The sequence below is a fragment of the Sciurus vulgaris genome (genome assembly GCF_902686455.1).
Source record: "Sciurus vulgaris genome assembly, chromosome: 7".
Taxonomy (NCBI): domain Eukaryota; kingdom Metazoa; phylum Chordata; class Mammalia; order Rodentia; family Sciuridae; genus Sciurus; species Sciurus vulgaris.
Window position 1 is genome coordinate 22,098,960 of NC_136467.1, and position 14,485 is coordinate 22,113,444.

The following is a 14,485-nucleotide window of genomic DNA, read 5'->3' on the forward strand; positions in this document are numbered from 1 at the left end:
GCCCAAGGACGGGGCAGAATGCAAGTCCATTGGTCAGTGGCCACACAGGCCAGAAATGCTCCACCCAGTCTTCCTGTGAGAACTGTGCTAGTCATTGGGTAGCACCCAGTGTTTACAGGATGGCCCTCTACCTATGGCAGGAGTACTGTACGGTGGGGAAAAGTGGGGACATGCTTCATGGAGGGGCCTAGGTGGGTTGAAAAAAGGCCCTATGGATCCCAGAACTGAGTCCAGAGCAATGCAGGGGGGCTACTCCTTGTCTGCAGCTGGTAACTTTAGGGTCACTGAATGCTAGCACAGACATCCTTAGAAATTGAATTTAGAGTCTTTCAGCTTGAGCATTATTTGACATTTAGGAGCTTTAAGGAAAAAAAAAAAAAAAAGAAACAAATTAAGGATATTTTCCTGCGAGGGAAAAAAAAACCCTAAAACTTTCCAAATCCAGTCCCTATAACTTTTCCACGGAATGGAGTGTTTCCTGAAGCCGCCTTAGAATGCTTTGCTGTGAACTCCCCAGCCAGTCCTCAAAAATGTGGGTCAGGCCACACACTTGACTGTGGTGTCATATTTTAGTCACCCTGCCCTTTTCCAGGTATGAGAAGTATATCTGAAGAATTATTACAAGGATTTATAATGAAATATATAATGTGAGAATGCTTAATTTCTCCAAATACTATTATTTTAACACAGAAAAAAAAAAAAAAAGCGATGGCCCTGGAATCAAATTTATATTTTCATAAATAGGTGGAAACAATCATCTGAGTTTTAGAGCCAATTGTCAATTTGGGCAGTACCGTGATAAGCAGATTATTGGACAGTCAAGCTCATGTAGTGAATCACCCCATTTTGACATCGAATAGTGGCAAATCTTCATGGTCATGAAATTCTTACTTAATATTTCCAAGTCGACATGGAAAGTGTGAGCATTTTTTAAAACTATTTTAAAAAATGGAAATATATACCTTTAAGGGTTAATAGTGGTTCTCTAAAGGGCAGATTTTTATAATGATATTTGCTTAAAATTTTTTTTTAGTTGTCAATGGACTTTTATTTGATTTATTGTTTATATGCAGTACTAAGAATTGAACCCAGTGTCTCACCAGGCTAGGCAAGCACTCTACTGCTGAGCTACAACCTCAGCCCTGTCATATTTATTTTTTTGTTCCTCTTTGTATTTAAAAATATTTTAAAGTTTTTACATAGAATATATTTTTTCAGTGTAAAAAATATATTAACTTTTGATGATTAACTTTTCAAAATTAACATAATGTGTAAATTTAAGTAGATTCATTTTGTGTACATTACATTGGTTTTAATGTCTATGATTATTCAGTAGACTAATAGGAATGATTATTCCTAAACATCAGAGTGCAGAGGGTAGATATGTATTTAAAAACAACAACTCAGTATATCCACAATGTGAATGCTCATTAGCAGCCACACTGTTATCACCTTGCGGCTGAGTCTGCGTTTAAGTTCCATTTTTGCTTCTTGTTCTTCTTCTTCATTCTTTTCTGTTTATTAAGGGGGAAAAAAGGAAAATGACTTAGTAGAGATAATTTCATAATCAGAAAAGTCTACCAGGCCACAATTACTAGGGTCTGATACTGGTTAAACACTTCCTTAACATCCTAAAAAAGTTGTGAAAAGATTTTGCAGAAAGATCAATCACACACAGACACACACACACAGACCAAGCATATATGTGGATACGACTTTTTCCTGTGCAGGACTTGTTACTAACTTTAACCTTTTCTGCTTCCTGATTCCTTGTTCTGTTCTGAAACCCCTAAGAGTGCCTATGGTCTGGGGAAAGCCTTCTATTGCCGAACATCTCATGGGCTTAAAAGCACAATTTACCCAAAACTTTACTTCTGGATCGGGCCTTTATGTAAAAAATCTGAGACATATTAAAAGAGCAAATTAAAACCATCCAATCCATGTCTGAACTGCTGCTTTCCATTCAAGTCCAACCAAAATATTTGATCTGTCTTCCTTGGTTTCCATAGAAGCAGAATGTAAGCATTTCTTTGGGCTTTGCTTTCAAACCAGAATGTTCTGAATGGGGTTATGGTGTACTGTGGGTGGAAATTATTTATTTTCTTGTGACTTTAACTTTCCAAAGTCTTCTCTTTCTGTAGTGCTTCACCAAGTAGTACAATTTAATGCTGTCCAACAGATGGGATTTAAAAAAAAAGTTCAAGATTTTTAAAGAAACAAACACCCTTTCAGATTTTATTGGTTGCTTATTTGAGGAACTTCTCTCTTTTGCTTCCTGGAGCTCATCATCTGGTGGACAAGTGAGCACACATTTTACTTCTTAGATATAAATGCTTATGAAAGTCATCTTTTAGAAAGTGATGTCATGAACTCAACTGAAGGAAAGTCACATTGTATAAGGGATCAACTAGAAAGCTGAAGAAGAAAAATCTCTTCTATGAAAATATAATTATATTTGTTTTAAAAATTCAAATAGATTTCCTACCATTAAGATTATGAATAAAATATTAATATTCAATATTTGTAACATCTATATTTGTTAAATGAACAGACTAATTCTCTATAAATTTTCCTCCTTTGGACAGGAAAAAGTTTCTACATTCTTCTGAAATACTGATTTGTAAGAAAAAAGATGATCAGTCTAGTTATTTAGACAATGAGTGAATATAACTGAAATCACCCATAGGACATGAAATGCATGATGTAACTAAAAGAGTATCAAACAAGTTTGATTATAATTTAAATTCCTTACCATGAATGCACTGTAGGTTTTTCTAATTGCTTCACATCATATATATATGTATACACACACACACACACACATATGTATTCATACTCTTACAGTATAGACATAAGCCCACCTTCTATGAACTGGATAAACTTTGTGAATTGTCAATTACACTTAATAGACAAATGATAAACTTGTGGTTTGTGTGATTGAAACCAGAGCTTCACAAGGCAAGAGCTTTGATAATATTATTAATAAAAAGAAAAATATAACCCTTAGGACATTTTAGTCAACTCTTCCTATATAGCCATTATGCTATATTTTTTTAAAGGTACTTTTCAAAGACAAAAAAAATTGGATTATCTAATATATCTCAAAGCTAACATACTGTAGTTTTCATTAGATACACAAAATGACATTTCTTGGAAGGGAATATTAGTTAAGCTCATTGTACAACTAGGTGACAGCCAGTGATGTTTAAAAAATAAAAAAAAGGCCAATTGCAGTTGTGGAATTAAGTAAACAGGATTTTACTATCTGGGAATTCTTTTCTGACATCAGGAACTGGCTTCCTTACATTTCCCACGTTGGAAACTGTACTTCTAAAGAAATTAGAGGAAGCGGGTGAGGCCGAGGGAAGCCAACGAGATCATTCTTTGGCATCTTATTGAAGAGTCACTGTAAAATCTCTTACGAAGAACAAGGGTGAAGGGGCTGGGGTTGTGGCTCAGTGGTAGAGCACTTGCCCGGCACGTGTGAGGCCCTGGGTCCATACTCAGCACCACATATAAACAAATAAAAGATCCATTGACAACTACAAAAAAATTAAAAAAAAAAAAAAAAGAATCAGGGTTAAGCCTTAAGCTTGGTATTTATAAAAAGTCACCAAGTTTTTTGCATGCTTCCTTCACCCTTTGATTCATCAGGGGACTAATTGTGAAGTAGAATGTAAACCTTCCTGGGCACTTTAAGCAGTCGGAGGGGAATTCATGAAGGAAGTGATGGGGCTCATTGATAAATTTTGCTCTCAGTACCTCTCATCAGAGCTGAGTGGGTGGACATTTCAGACGGTTACAGGAAGCATTTCCCATCCACACACAAACAATGCCTGGGGTTTAATAGCAGTGGGCACTACAGGAAACTGCCTGGCTAGTGGAAGTTACCAGAGCATTTTATGGATAAGCTAAGTAAAGAAGAAAGAAAAGTACAGCAATACCAGTATCTCTTTAACCCTGCTGTGGATGTGTTCAATATGTATCACTTTTCCTGATTAGAAAAGTTGACCTTTCAAGCAGCAAAAGTTGATTTCTATGCTCTAAATTTTAAGGAACAGGCTCTGAAATAGAACTAATTAAATATAACTAATTACATATAACTTAATATATATGTATTTGTTTAAAACTCTATAGAGTCACCAAAATAGGAAAGAAATAAAGAATGGAGTGATAGGGGACAGGATCTTAAGAAATCAGTTTGTCCTGTGGTCTCTGATGAAAGCCATCAGCATTTACTGTCAACTCACTCATGCTTATTATAGCACTGATGGGTTCTGATTTGAGAAGTGCTGAATGTTTTATGACTTAGTTTCCCGACTGTCATGAAAAGATCACCTGGTTAAAATATGTGTCTTAAAAATAACACCATATCACACATAAATTTTTCTTTAAACAGAGAGTCATTGTTGCTGGAGGAGAAAACTGGGGGTAAAACACACAAACAAGAGCAGTCGGTGTGGAAGCATCCAGAGGCAAATGGGCTGAGCAAAATGTTTTGCAAGTAAAGCCATTCAGGCCCTTGTCTGCAGTGGAAAGCTTGGGAAAACTGGTGAACAGAACTTCTACCAGTTCTCATCTGCTTCCCTTGGCCACAGCATCCTGTGTCAGGAGATCATGAGCCAGTTATCAGCCTCTCCAGACTGGAAATGTACCTTTTGTTTCCAGAATCAACACGAACTTAGAAGGAAGCAAAAAGAGCTGGAGTCAAATCTGAAGTTGACTTTGGTGTTTCACTCTTTTCCGAACCTCCAGGAAAACAGAGGGTACTAAGCCAACACAGCACTTAAGATCAACATGCAATAAATTTCTGGATCCAAGAAACAGTTCCTCAAATAACCAAACTCCAGTGTGGTTTGGCACATTTGTCTCACAGGAGCAGGAAAGAATTACCCAGAATTTTCGTGGCCTTTTTTTTTTTTTCTAGGTATTGCATCAGGCATCCAGGGAGACCTAATCTCTGGGTCTTAGGAGCTTATAGTCTGTATTTGAGTTTACTTAAAACTTAATTTGACAAATGCTTCCCAGGAACCTGTTATTGAAAACAGTGAAGCTCTGGGGTTTTGTTTCTTTGTCAAAATTAGAAGTTGCTTTCACCATTCTTCCGAAAGGTCAAAACACAAATTTACCATTTTCTAGCCATAATTGTTTTCTTCTTTCAAACTGGCACTTCTACACACTGATAGAAGAAATGCATCATAAGGAAAAAGATCCCACAGGCTGGGTAGATGGTAGTCCTCATGTGTTAAATCTTTATTGCTGGGTTGCTTTAGTTATGGCAACTGTAGTATAAATATGCTACAAAAATCTTTCCTTTAGAAAAGAAAATAACTCAGGCTGGAGAGCAGAGGTCATCCAGTAAGCCTGGTTGAAAGGGATTTCTCCCTTGCCAGCGGCTCATTACTATTATAGTACTATCCAGAGTTCTATCTATCCCTGTTCTTTGATATTTCATACAATAAAAAGCTTTTAGAAACTCCAGTTAATAAATAAAACTGCAGCTAGGCTCCATTTAAAAATATCCATTTCAGAACTCACTGAAGTTAGTAACCACATTGATACACAAGGGCATTACGAACCTCACTTCTATTAGAGTTCCATACACTATCCTGTCAAGGAGACTGGAAGGAAAAATAAAATGGAAAAATAAAGTAGGAAAATGAATGGAGAACTCTTTAAGTGCCGAGAAACTATAAATAACTCACGAGGGAAGCAGAGCTATCACAACAAAGGAAAATGAAATGCACTGAAAAATAATCCTCTGACCATAATTTTGTTTTAAATTGAGAAATTTGTAAAGCCTAGCAACAATGTGTATTATTAATGGTAATATAGGAATGTTTGATTCATTTCCTTGTGGATTCTTTGGCCTTTTCTTTGACATTTATTTGCAAGAGTACAATAGCACTTTCTTCCACTTAATATTTGGTGGGAAGGTGACATGGAATACATTCCATTTTTCTTAAAAACAATTATGTTATTGCCATGATTCCAGCTTGCAGGGTCTCAGACTCAATGCCATCAAATGGAATATAAAATTAAGATATTATTTCTTAAATACATGAACAGCTAGCCAGAGATAGGACATAAATGGATGGTCCAGTCAGTTGGGAGTAAACTAATGTATGGTTGCCGCCCTGCAAGTAGATGGTCTGATGAACGAGTACACAATGAACTGCTGAGCAACACAGGATACTCACGTTTTAGGATATTTCTTTGCTCTAATTCTTCAGTGGTGGGCCTCTGGCTGAGTCTCCTAGATGAGAAGAAGAATACATTACAGGTTACAAATGAGATGCAGAATGAAACCAAGCTAGATTGTTTTTTCACGTGTTGAAAAACAAAAACAAAAAAAATCCATTTTTTTCATGCATTTATTAGTGTATAATAGTTCTACATCACAGTGGGTTTCATTTTCAAAATTCCATTTTTACAACTACAAAATTAAACTGTCCTTCTCATGAGTTCAGAGACCCCCGATTGTGGCGAGACGGCTAACTACCCCCATTATCCATTCTGTCTTCCTCTCAGGAATAGAATCTCCTGAGTTGGAGCTGCGTCCCTGGCTGCAGACCTTGGCCTCTTGAACTGCAGCCAGGTGTGGGGATACGATTTGACTTTTGCAATGGAATTTGAGCAGGATGATGTCTGTAAATTCCACATTTTACCCTTAAAATGACCGAGTGTGTTTCCTTCTTTCTCCCTCCTTCTTTCACAGGCTAGAACTTTAAACATGGTGGTACAAGTCAGCAAGGATCATGCAGATGAGAATATCCCAAGGTATAGGTGATCAATGAAGCAGAGTGACTCTGGGTGCTAGACTCTTAGAGTCAATCTTTCCAGCCACGGTGCATGGCCAGTCACCTCTGGACTATTAGGTGAAAACTTGTTAGAACCACTGTAGTTTTTGGCTTAGCACAGCAGTTTAGCTGATAGCCTAATTAATATGCAAGTCATTCAAATCTAAAAATTAGGTGCTGCTCAAGAGTTCATGCCCATTTAAAAATCCCTTAATCTATGCTGCACAGGGGTTTAAGTGAAACGCTGCTTTCGGGACCTCAAATAAATATTTACACATAATGTAATCTCTAAGATATATAGTTCCGTCTCCTCTGCCTTTAAGATAACCTAGGCTTATTTGGGATTAGTAGTTATCTATGAGTACACGAGAGCAGAATATCCTAATAATCCTTTAAAACTTTGTTCTTATTCTTACTCCTATGATTCATTTGTTGCTAATCAGTAAAAAACTTCCTCAGTATGTAGGTTAAACTTGTACAGCTTAGACTAATATACATGAAAGGTAATTTTACTATAATATACTACCAATTTGAAATGCTATGACTGATAGAAATGGTATGAAAAATTGAGATTAGTGACATATTAAATGTGTGATTAAAACTTTTGTTCAAGTTTAATCTTTATCAGAGCTACCTTGAAATGCACTTGAGTAACTGAGCCCACAAAAGAACCCAGGGGACATCTCTGCACCAGTCTAATTTTATGCCAGCCTTACATCCACGTATCCTGTGCTACATGTCTGCACTACCAGTATACTGGGCTCTGGATCAGACCTCACCTGTACCATTCCTCTCGTAATTAAGAAGCAGTTTCCTCCTTCTCGAATGACTTTCTTTCCTTCTCCAAATACTGAAACCTTGCAAAGAATTAAAATAGTCTCTTGAAGGTAGGTGTTTATCCTGTCCTGTAAGAATTAAAGCTTCCTGGTTCTTTCTTCCTACATGATGGATATTCAAGACTACACATCCATAAAAATACTTAATCATAAAGACAATCACAGCTACTTTTATTCATACTTTTAAAGTCTCAGGTATTGTGTTAGGTGCTTAACATATAATATCTAGAGTCTTCATGACAATTCAGCAAGGTAGCAGCCAGGTCCAACTTTACAGATGAGGAAATGAGCAATTAATTAACTTGCCTAAGATAAAAAACACTAGTGAATACTAGAGTCAGGATTCCCATCTTTGGCCTTTGATTTTGATGTCCTTTCCTAAGGCTGGACCTGTGGGTGAGGTATCTTTGAATGACAGGGATTAGATGTGCTATGTTTGTTGAAAAACAGTTCTGTAAAAGTTACATGTTCATAATGGCAAATATCTTACTTATCAAAAGTTTGTATACATACAGTCTATGTGTTTGTTTATAAAGGCTTTTGAATCTTGGGGAGAGGTGCTGTCTCCGTTGGATGACTAGACCTGGGATGTGGAACTCCCGTCCATTCACCTCAAATATACTTTCATTCCCAGGCTCCCACATTTCCAGGGAATCTTTGATGAAACGGAAACTGATGCTCTGTGGGATTCCATGGTGTCAGTTTTTCATAATATTCTTTATCAGTTCCTCATTTTTGATCATTTGATATTTTGTCATTGCTATAATAAATAACCTTATAAAAAATATCTTTATAAACATGGTTTTAAAAAATCCTTTTGGAATAGTTCCTTCTTGTATGTTCCTCCAAATGGAATTACATGCAAAGAAATAGACTGCTTTATAATTCTTTTATCATACTGTGAAACTATTCTTCAAAAATACTGAGTAAGAACAACGTATATGAGTCTTATTTCTCCATAAACTTGCTAACACTGAATTTAAATGTTCTTTACTAGTTTAATAGATGTATAATAATTTAAGTTCATAATGGAAACATTTAATTTCATTGAGTGCTTTGTGATCCAGGCACTAAAGAGTCTTATATGTATCATTTCATTTAATCCTTGCAAGCTCCTCGGATAGTCAACTGTTTTAAGAGTGGGGTCAAGCAGGGTCTCTTACCTTGTTTTTGATACTGAATTTCTGCTAGTATTTTTGCCAGTTCTAAATAAGCCCACACCCTGGTATTTCTTCCTTTTTCTTTCTTTCCTTCTTTTTTTTTTCTTTTTGGGGGTATGGGTGGGTAATGGGGATTGAACTCAGGGACACTCGACCACTGAGCCACATCCCCAACCCTATTTTGTATTTTATTTAGAGACAGAGTCTCACTGAGTTGCTTAGCGCCTCGCTTTTGCTGAGGTTGGCTTTGAACTCGTCATTCTCTTCCTCAGCCTCTGGAGCTGCTGGGATTACAGGTGTGCACCACCGCACCCAGCTCTCTCTCTCTCTCTTTTTTAATGTTGGGGATGGAAACCAGGGCCTCCCGCACTCTAGTCAAGTGCTCTAGCACTGACTACATCCCTGGCCCACACACTCTGATTTGAACAGACACATCTCTCAATGGTTCTCATTAAGTTTATCACAGTCTTGAACATCTTCCAAACCAGAGCCGAGGACACCTCATCCTGTCTCTGTGGATGATTTTTCTTTGGCCCACATTGGAAGAGGTGACATTTATTCCTGTTTGCTTTCATTTTGTAGAATTAATACTTTTTCAACGCCCTGATTCTGTCAAGTACATGTACTTTATCAATCCCCAGGTGATAACTAAGTCCTGCGGTACTTCATGCCACCCACACCCGTGATCAACTAGTCCACTGAATTTTTTCTCACTGATAAAAACGTTTACTGTCTTTCTATTTATTAATTTCTTCTATTATGGTTTTCTGGAGATGGATTTCTTGGGCCTCAGGTTAAATGAGCAGCTGAGTGCTTAAAATGTACTTGTTGCTACTATTGTGAGTGTAATCTTCTTTGTCATTGTATTTTCTTGCTGTGTCAATGATGATACAAATATAACATTGATTTTCACAGATTAATCTTACATCTGTGAGCTTGTTGAAATTATGATGTAATAATTTTTGGTAGTTTTTCAGTTTTATAGGCATGTAATAAAGTATAACAGTATCTCTTTCCTATAATTTAAGCTTTCTTTTCATTAGAAATGATAGTCACTAGTCTTGTATAAGAAGAGTAGGGACACTCTCTTTTTGTTTACTTCCATATTTAAAGAAAATGATTTTATAGTTTCTCCATATACTAAAATGAGCAATATTTTTAAAAAAAAAACCTCATACTTCTGATTTATTTAGGATTTTAACAAAATTATCTTTAAAACAAGCACTCAGAAAACCTAGAAACACACTCTCTATTACATGGTGCAACAAGTATGAAATAGGAGAGTGTATAGAAGAAAAAAGACTGGGCAGAGAACCCAGAACAGAAATTCTAACCCTTGTTCTGCTGCTAAATAACTGCAAGTCCTTCAGATATTTCCTTAACCTCCCAGGCCTCAGAGAGGCCCCTGAGATTACTTGGTAAGATGACAAGTCTGAATTTAAAGTCTCTCCAGCTTGATGCTTCAGATCCCTTTAGTTCCTTTTAGCTTGGCTAGCTCTTTCCAGAAGTAGGAAATGGTCAAAGTTTATGGTTGAAAGGAAAAGACTGAGAGAGAGACAGATCACTGGGGTAAACTACTCTGAACGGGCTTCTGGAGTCCTGGGGGTAGAAGTGGGGGGCTGTCTCCCCACAGCAAGATGTGTCCAGGCCTCTCCTGAGATTCCCTGGGAGGCTGTGCCTTTCCTTCAGGTAGATGCTACAGCTGCCTCTGAAATCCTTCTCTGTCTCCCCACGGCAAGATCTAGCAAAGGAATAGCCAGTGGCCTTGGGAAGCCCTCATGCCAGCCCTCCAATGCTGCAGTCACCACACAGGTCTTCCACTTCCAAGCAAGGACAGCAACTTCCTCCCACCTCCAAACCCTGCTCTGGTATGCCAGACTGTTCCCTTCTCCCTACTCTGCACCCTGAAAGGTATGCAGAGGGACAGAAGCCAGCATTTAAATGTGCTTTAACAGAGTCAAAAAATGAGAGCACTGGTTTGAATGAATACTCACTTCTATTAAAACTGCCAGGTGAAAGGACTTGTAAAGTCACTTGTGCAAAAGCAGGAGTCCTTCACAATGGCAGGAGGTAGAAAGAGATATCAGATGTAGTAAATAAAGTTTTATTGAAACATGGCCCCACTCATTTGTCTGTGTTTTTTATGTCTGCTTTCCTACTACAAAAGCACAGTTGAGTAGCTACAACGCAGACCGTCTGGTCAGCAGGAAATAAAATATTCACTAACTGGTCCTCAAAGTTTATGGCTGATGAACTCAAAGCCACTGGCTGGCCAACTAAAGGGCAGGTTCTGAATGGTTCACCATCCAAGACCAACTTTAAAAGGCCTGAAGGCCAAGTGTGCCTGTACACAAGAAAGTCACAAGTATCCCAGTCAGGTAGGAAACTCAGGGAGGAAGGCAAGTACGAGTGAGTCATAGCTACACTAAGGCATCAGCACTACCTGACAAGCTTGGTCCCGATCTGCTGTCGGATTTCCTGCCTCTCTTCTTCAGATGTGCGCTGCAGGATGTTTTTGTCTTCTAATTCTTTCTTAGACGGCCTGTTGCCAAGTTTGATAGCAAGAGTGTCCCTCCGTCGTATCTTACTTGCCAAAGCACCTGAGGATTGATTGAAAAAGAGCAGAGATGCAGATAAAGTGCCTTGTAGCCTGCAGCACTCAGGTTACATGTGGCGTGGGCGTTCGACAGGGTCCAGGCCAAATTCTTTATCCACATGCAAGAGGGGAATCTTAATTAACCTAAGGAAGAAAGGATTTTGAGTTGGATGTAGTTCATTTTGAAAGAACTGAAGAACTATTTTTTTTTTTTTTCAAATGTTCTGAAAAATATTGGGACACCATGAAAAAACTTGGACATGTCACTTCGTTATTTGGAAAGAGATAGTTGGAATGTATTTTGCTGATATGGTGGATCATGGAAATTACTGATTGCACAATGCTTTTTCTTTCTTTTCTTTTTCAAGTTTTGAAACTTATCCCCTCTCCTCATACTGTACAGTTAATCCTTGTCTCCTTCCTTTGTCCACTCAGACACGGTGCTGGCAGAGTCTACCATTTATACAAATATTTTAACCCTCAGTTACCCAGGAGCCCCTAAAACTTTCAGCAGGTGATAGCTCATAGCAGATGGGTCATGAATTTTTTTGCTCTGTAGATATTAGAGGGAATTTGACATACTTCTGTTTAGTTATGAGTACAGTAATAGCTGTGTATAATCTATAAATTCAGTTCCACAGTGAGCTCCCCTCAAGCCATCCTGCACAAAAGCTAAGAAAAACAAAAGAAAACAAAACACAAACCAACAAACAAAAGCAATAGCACACTTCAGTTCTCCAAGTAAGACATAAATGGTAGGCTTTGCTCCACTGTGGTGTCATTCTTTCCTAGAAGGTACATTGTTGTACCTACGGTGGGTGAGTGATGGTTTTTAATTCTAAAAAGATATTTGTCATTCCTGACTCATTCCTTCCTCCTCTCTCAATAAACCACAGCATAAAATGAGTGAAATATTCTAACACTTCCCATGGTAAGCCAGTGAATCCTGCCTTGAGGCTTTATCTTCAAGAACAGTCCCCCAGTAGAAGGGCCATGTTTGGTCTTTCTGAGACCAAATGGACTCTGCCATTAGAAAGCTTGGATTCTTTCTTTCTTTCTTTTTTTTTTTTTTTTTTTTTTTTCTTTTGGCACAGATACAAACATGCACATCTACTTCATTAATAAAAGCCTTACCCACCCCTGTGGTCTTTGGAAAGTTCAGCTGGGCCTTACCAGCTAAACTTTTAGTACATCCATGTTTCTAGCTTAAGAAAGGAAGACAAGGGGAATGAAGTCTTCAGGGTCTGCTTGCTGACGAGTGCTTGCTCGTTCCAACACACAGCCACTCTGTCTACAACCCAACGTCCTCTCTGCCTCCTGAAAACAGTCTTACTTTCTCCACTGCCATCCTCATCCTCATCCTCTTCCTCATCGTCATCGGTATACAAGATGGGCCCGTCAGAATCGGAGTCGTTGGCCTGGTACTCCCTTGGGCCTTCGTCCTCTGGGGCGCTGAAGGATTCTGAAGAGTCTCCCATCAGCTCAGGGGTCAGCAGCTGAGGGGCCACCTTCCTCAGCTCGTCTTTGGTTGTAAAACTGTTAAAAGCACAAAAACACAGGGGTGACTCAAAGCTCAGAGCAACCCTAGGGACACCAACACCATGAAAGGGGCTCTAGTATCTATCATGGGCCTCCTGGAGGCTGGGGAGAGGAGAAACCAGACACAGGGCAGCTAACATCATGGAAGAGCAGTGCTGGGTTACTCAATTCTCAAGGTTTAACGTTCTTTACTTGCAAAAAAAAAAAAAACCCAGCTTCATTGGATGATGTCTAATATTTAGAAGATGAACAAGGTAGCTGGGTGGCTTACATCTGTAATCCCAGCAACTTGGGAGGCTGAGGCAGGAGAATGATAAGTTCAAGGCCAGCCTCAGCATCTCAGTAAGGCCCTAAACAGCTTAGAAGACTCTTTTTTTTTTTTTTTTTTTTTTTTTTTTAAGACAGAGGACAGGGGATGTGGCTCAGTGGCTAAGTACCCTTTGGTTCAATCCCTGATACCAAGAGAAATAAAAAAAGTAGAAATGAACAAGGTAAAACTTTATTTTGCTAATTTATGTTTCTATAGCAATGGGGGCACAGTGCAAAGAATAATGGGCTAGAAGCTTCTGAATTATCTGCACTTTATGTTTGATCTTCGAGAGTCAGTTAAAGTCTCAGCATCTTCAAAAAACTTTCTGGGTCTACTCTTTGCCCTGCCCATCTGCTCCTAAAATAGTCACCTTAACATACTGGACCTGGACCACCCCCTAGCCCACCCCACAAGGTCCCCAACAAGTGGGACACATAACTGTGTGCACCACAGCATTCAGAAGGGTAGTGGTACAGGCAGGTACACCTTCTTTCATGACTATATGAAGAAATCCCATTTTCGTCCTAGCCAGCGTGTCAAGGGTCAGGAATCCTTTATCCTTCCTGTGCTTTCGTTCCTTCATTTATAAAACTGCTTCTCCCAGGACTAGAGTACTAATCAGATAGAGAATGTGAAGTTAAACGAACGCTTCAGAGGAGAAGTGACGTGCAGGGAAGTGATAATTTCCTATTAATCAGTGAGGTAAGAGTCTCTGGTTTAAAGAGTTACTACAAATATATAAAACAAAATTTTTTTAAAACTAGAATAAAAAATATACTCAACATCAAAAATATTTCTTGCAAAAAAAACAATGTAATCATCATTTTAAGATACAGAAGATTCCCCAAGTTGCTTTCTGATATAAATAGAAGAATCTGCATTTGGATGTCACACTTCTGAAAAACTATTTAGTGGAAAACATGTGTCTGCTGTTCTCACTGACTAAAAAAACCAAAAAGAAAAAAAGTGCTTTGAATAATGAACACAGGTAAACTTTTTCAGAACATGAGGTATTTAAAATTCTACTGTGTGGTTATAAACCGAAGCACTTCCAAGATTTTCTATTTTTCACTAGGAAAATCCAACAGCCTAAATTCTTGTTCTCAAAGAGGGACACGTGAAATCTATTTTTTTATTCTGTAAAATATACATGACATAAAATGTACCATTTCAAACACTTTTAGGTGTGTGGTTCTGTATTAGATATACTTACCCAATGATTGTATAATCATCTCCAGACTGTT

The 14,485-nt window shown here is 38.2% G+C and overlaps 1 protein-coding gene across 11 annotated transcripts in view; it reads right to left on the bottom strand.

The window, feature by feature from the left end:
• The window catches only part of PHACTR2 (phosphatase and actin regulator 2), a gene marked incomplete at its 3' end in the record, with an annotated part of 255,283 nt that overhangs the window by 27,358 nt on the left and 213,440 nt on the right, over nucleotides 1-14,485 (bottom strand). For all 11 annotated transcript variants that reach the window (XM_079146842.1, XM_079146841.1, XM_079146849.1 and 8 more), the window contains 4 exons: nucleotides 12,726-12,928; nucleotides 11,240-11,396; nucleotides 6,201-6,256; nucleotides 1,453-1,514 (listed from right to left, as the gene is read on the bottom strand). In XM_079146842.1, the coding sequence (XP_079002968.1) occupies nucleotides 1,453-1,514; nucleotides 6,201-6,256; nucleotides 11,240-11,396; nucleotides 12,726-12,928 (478 nt within the window). The remainder of the gene's footprint in view (nucleotides 1-1,452; nucleotides 1,515-6,200; nucleotides 6,257-11,239; nucleotides 11,397-12,725; nucleotides 12,929-14,485) is intronic.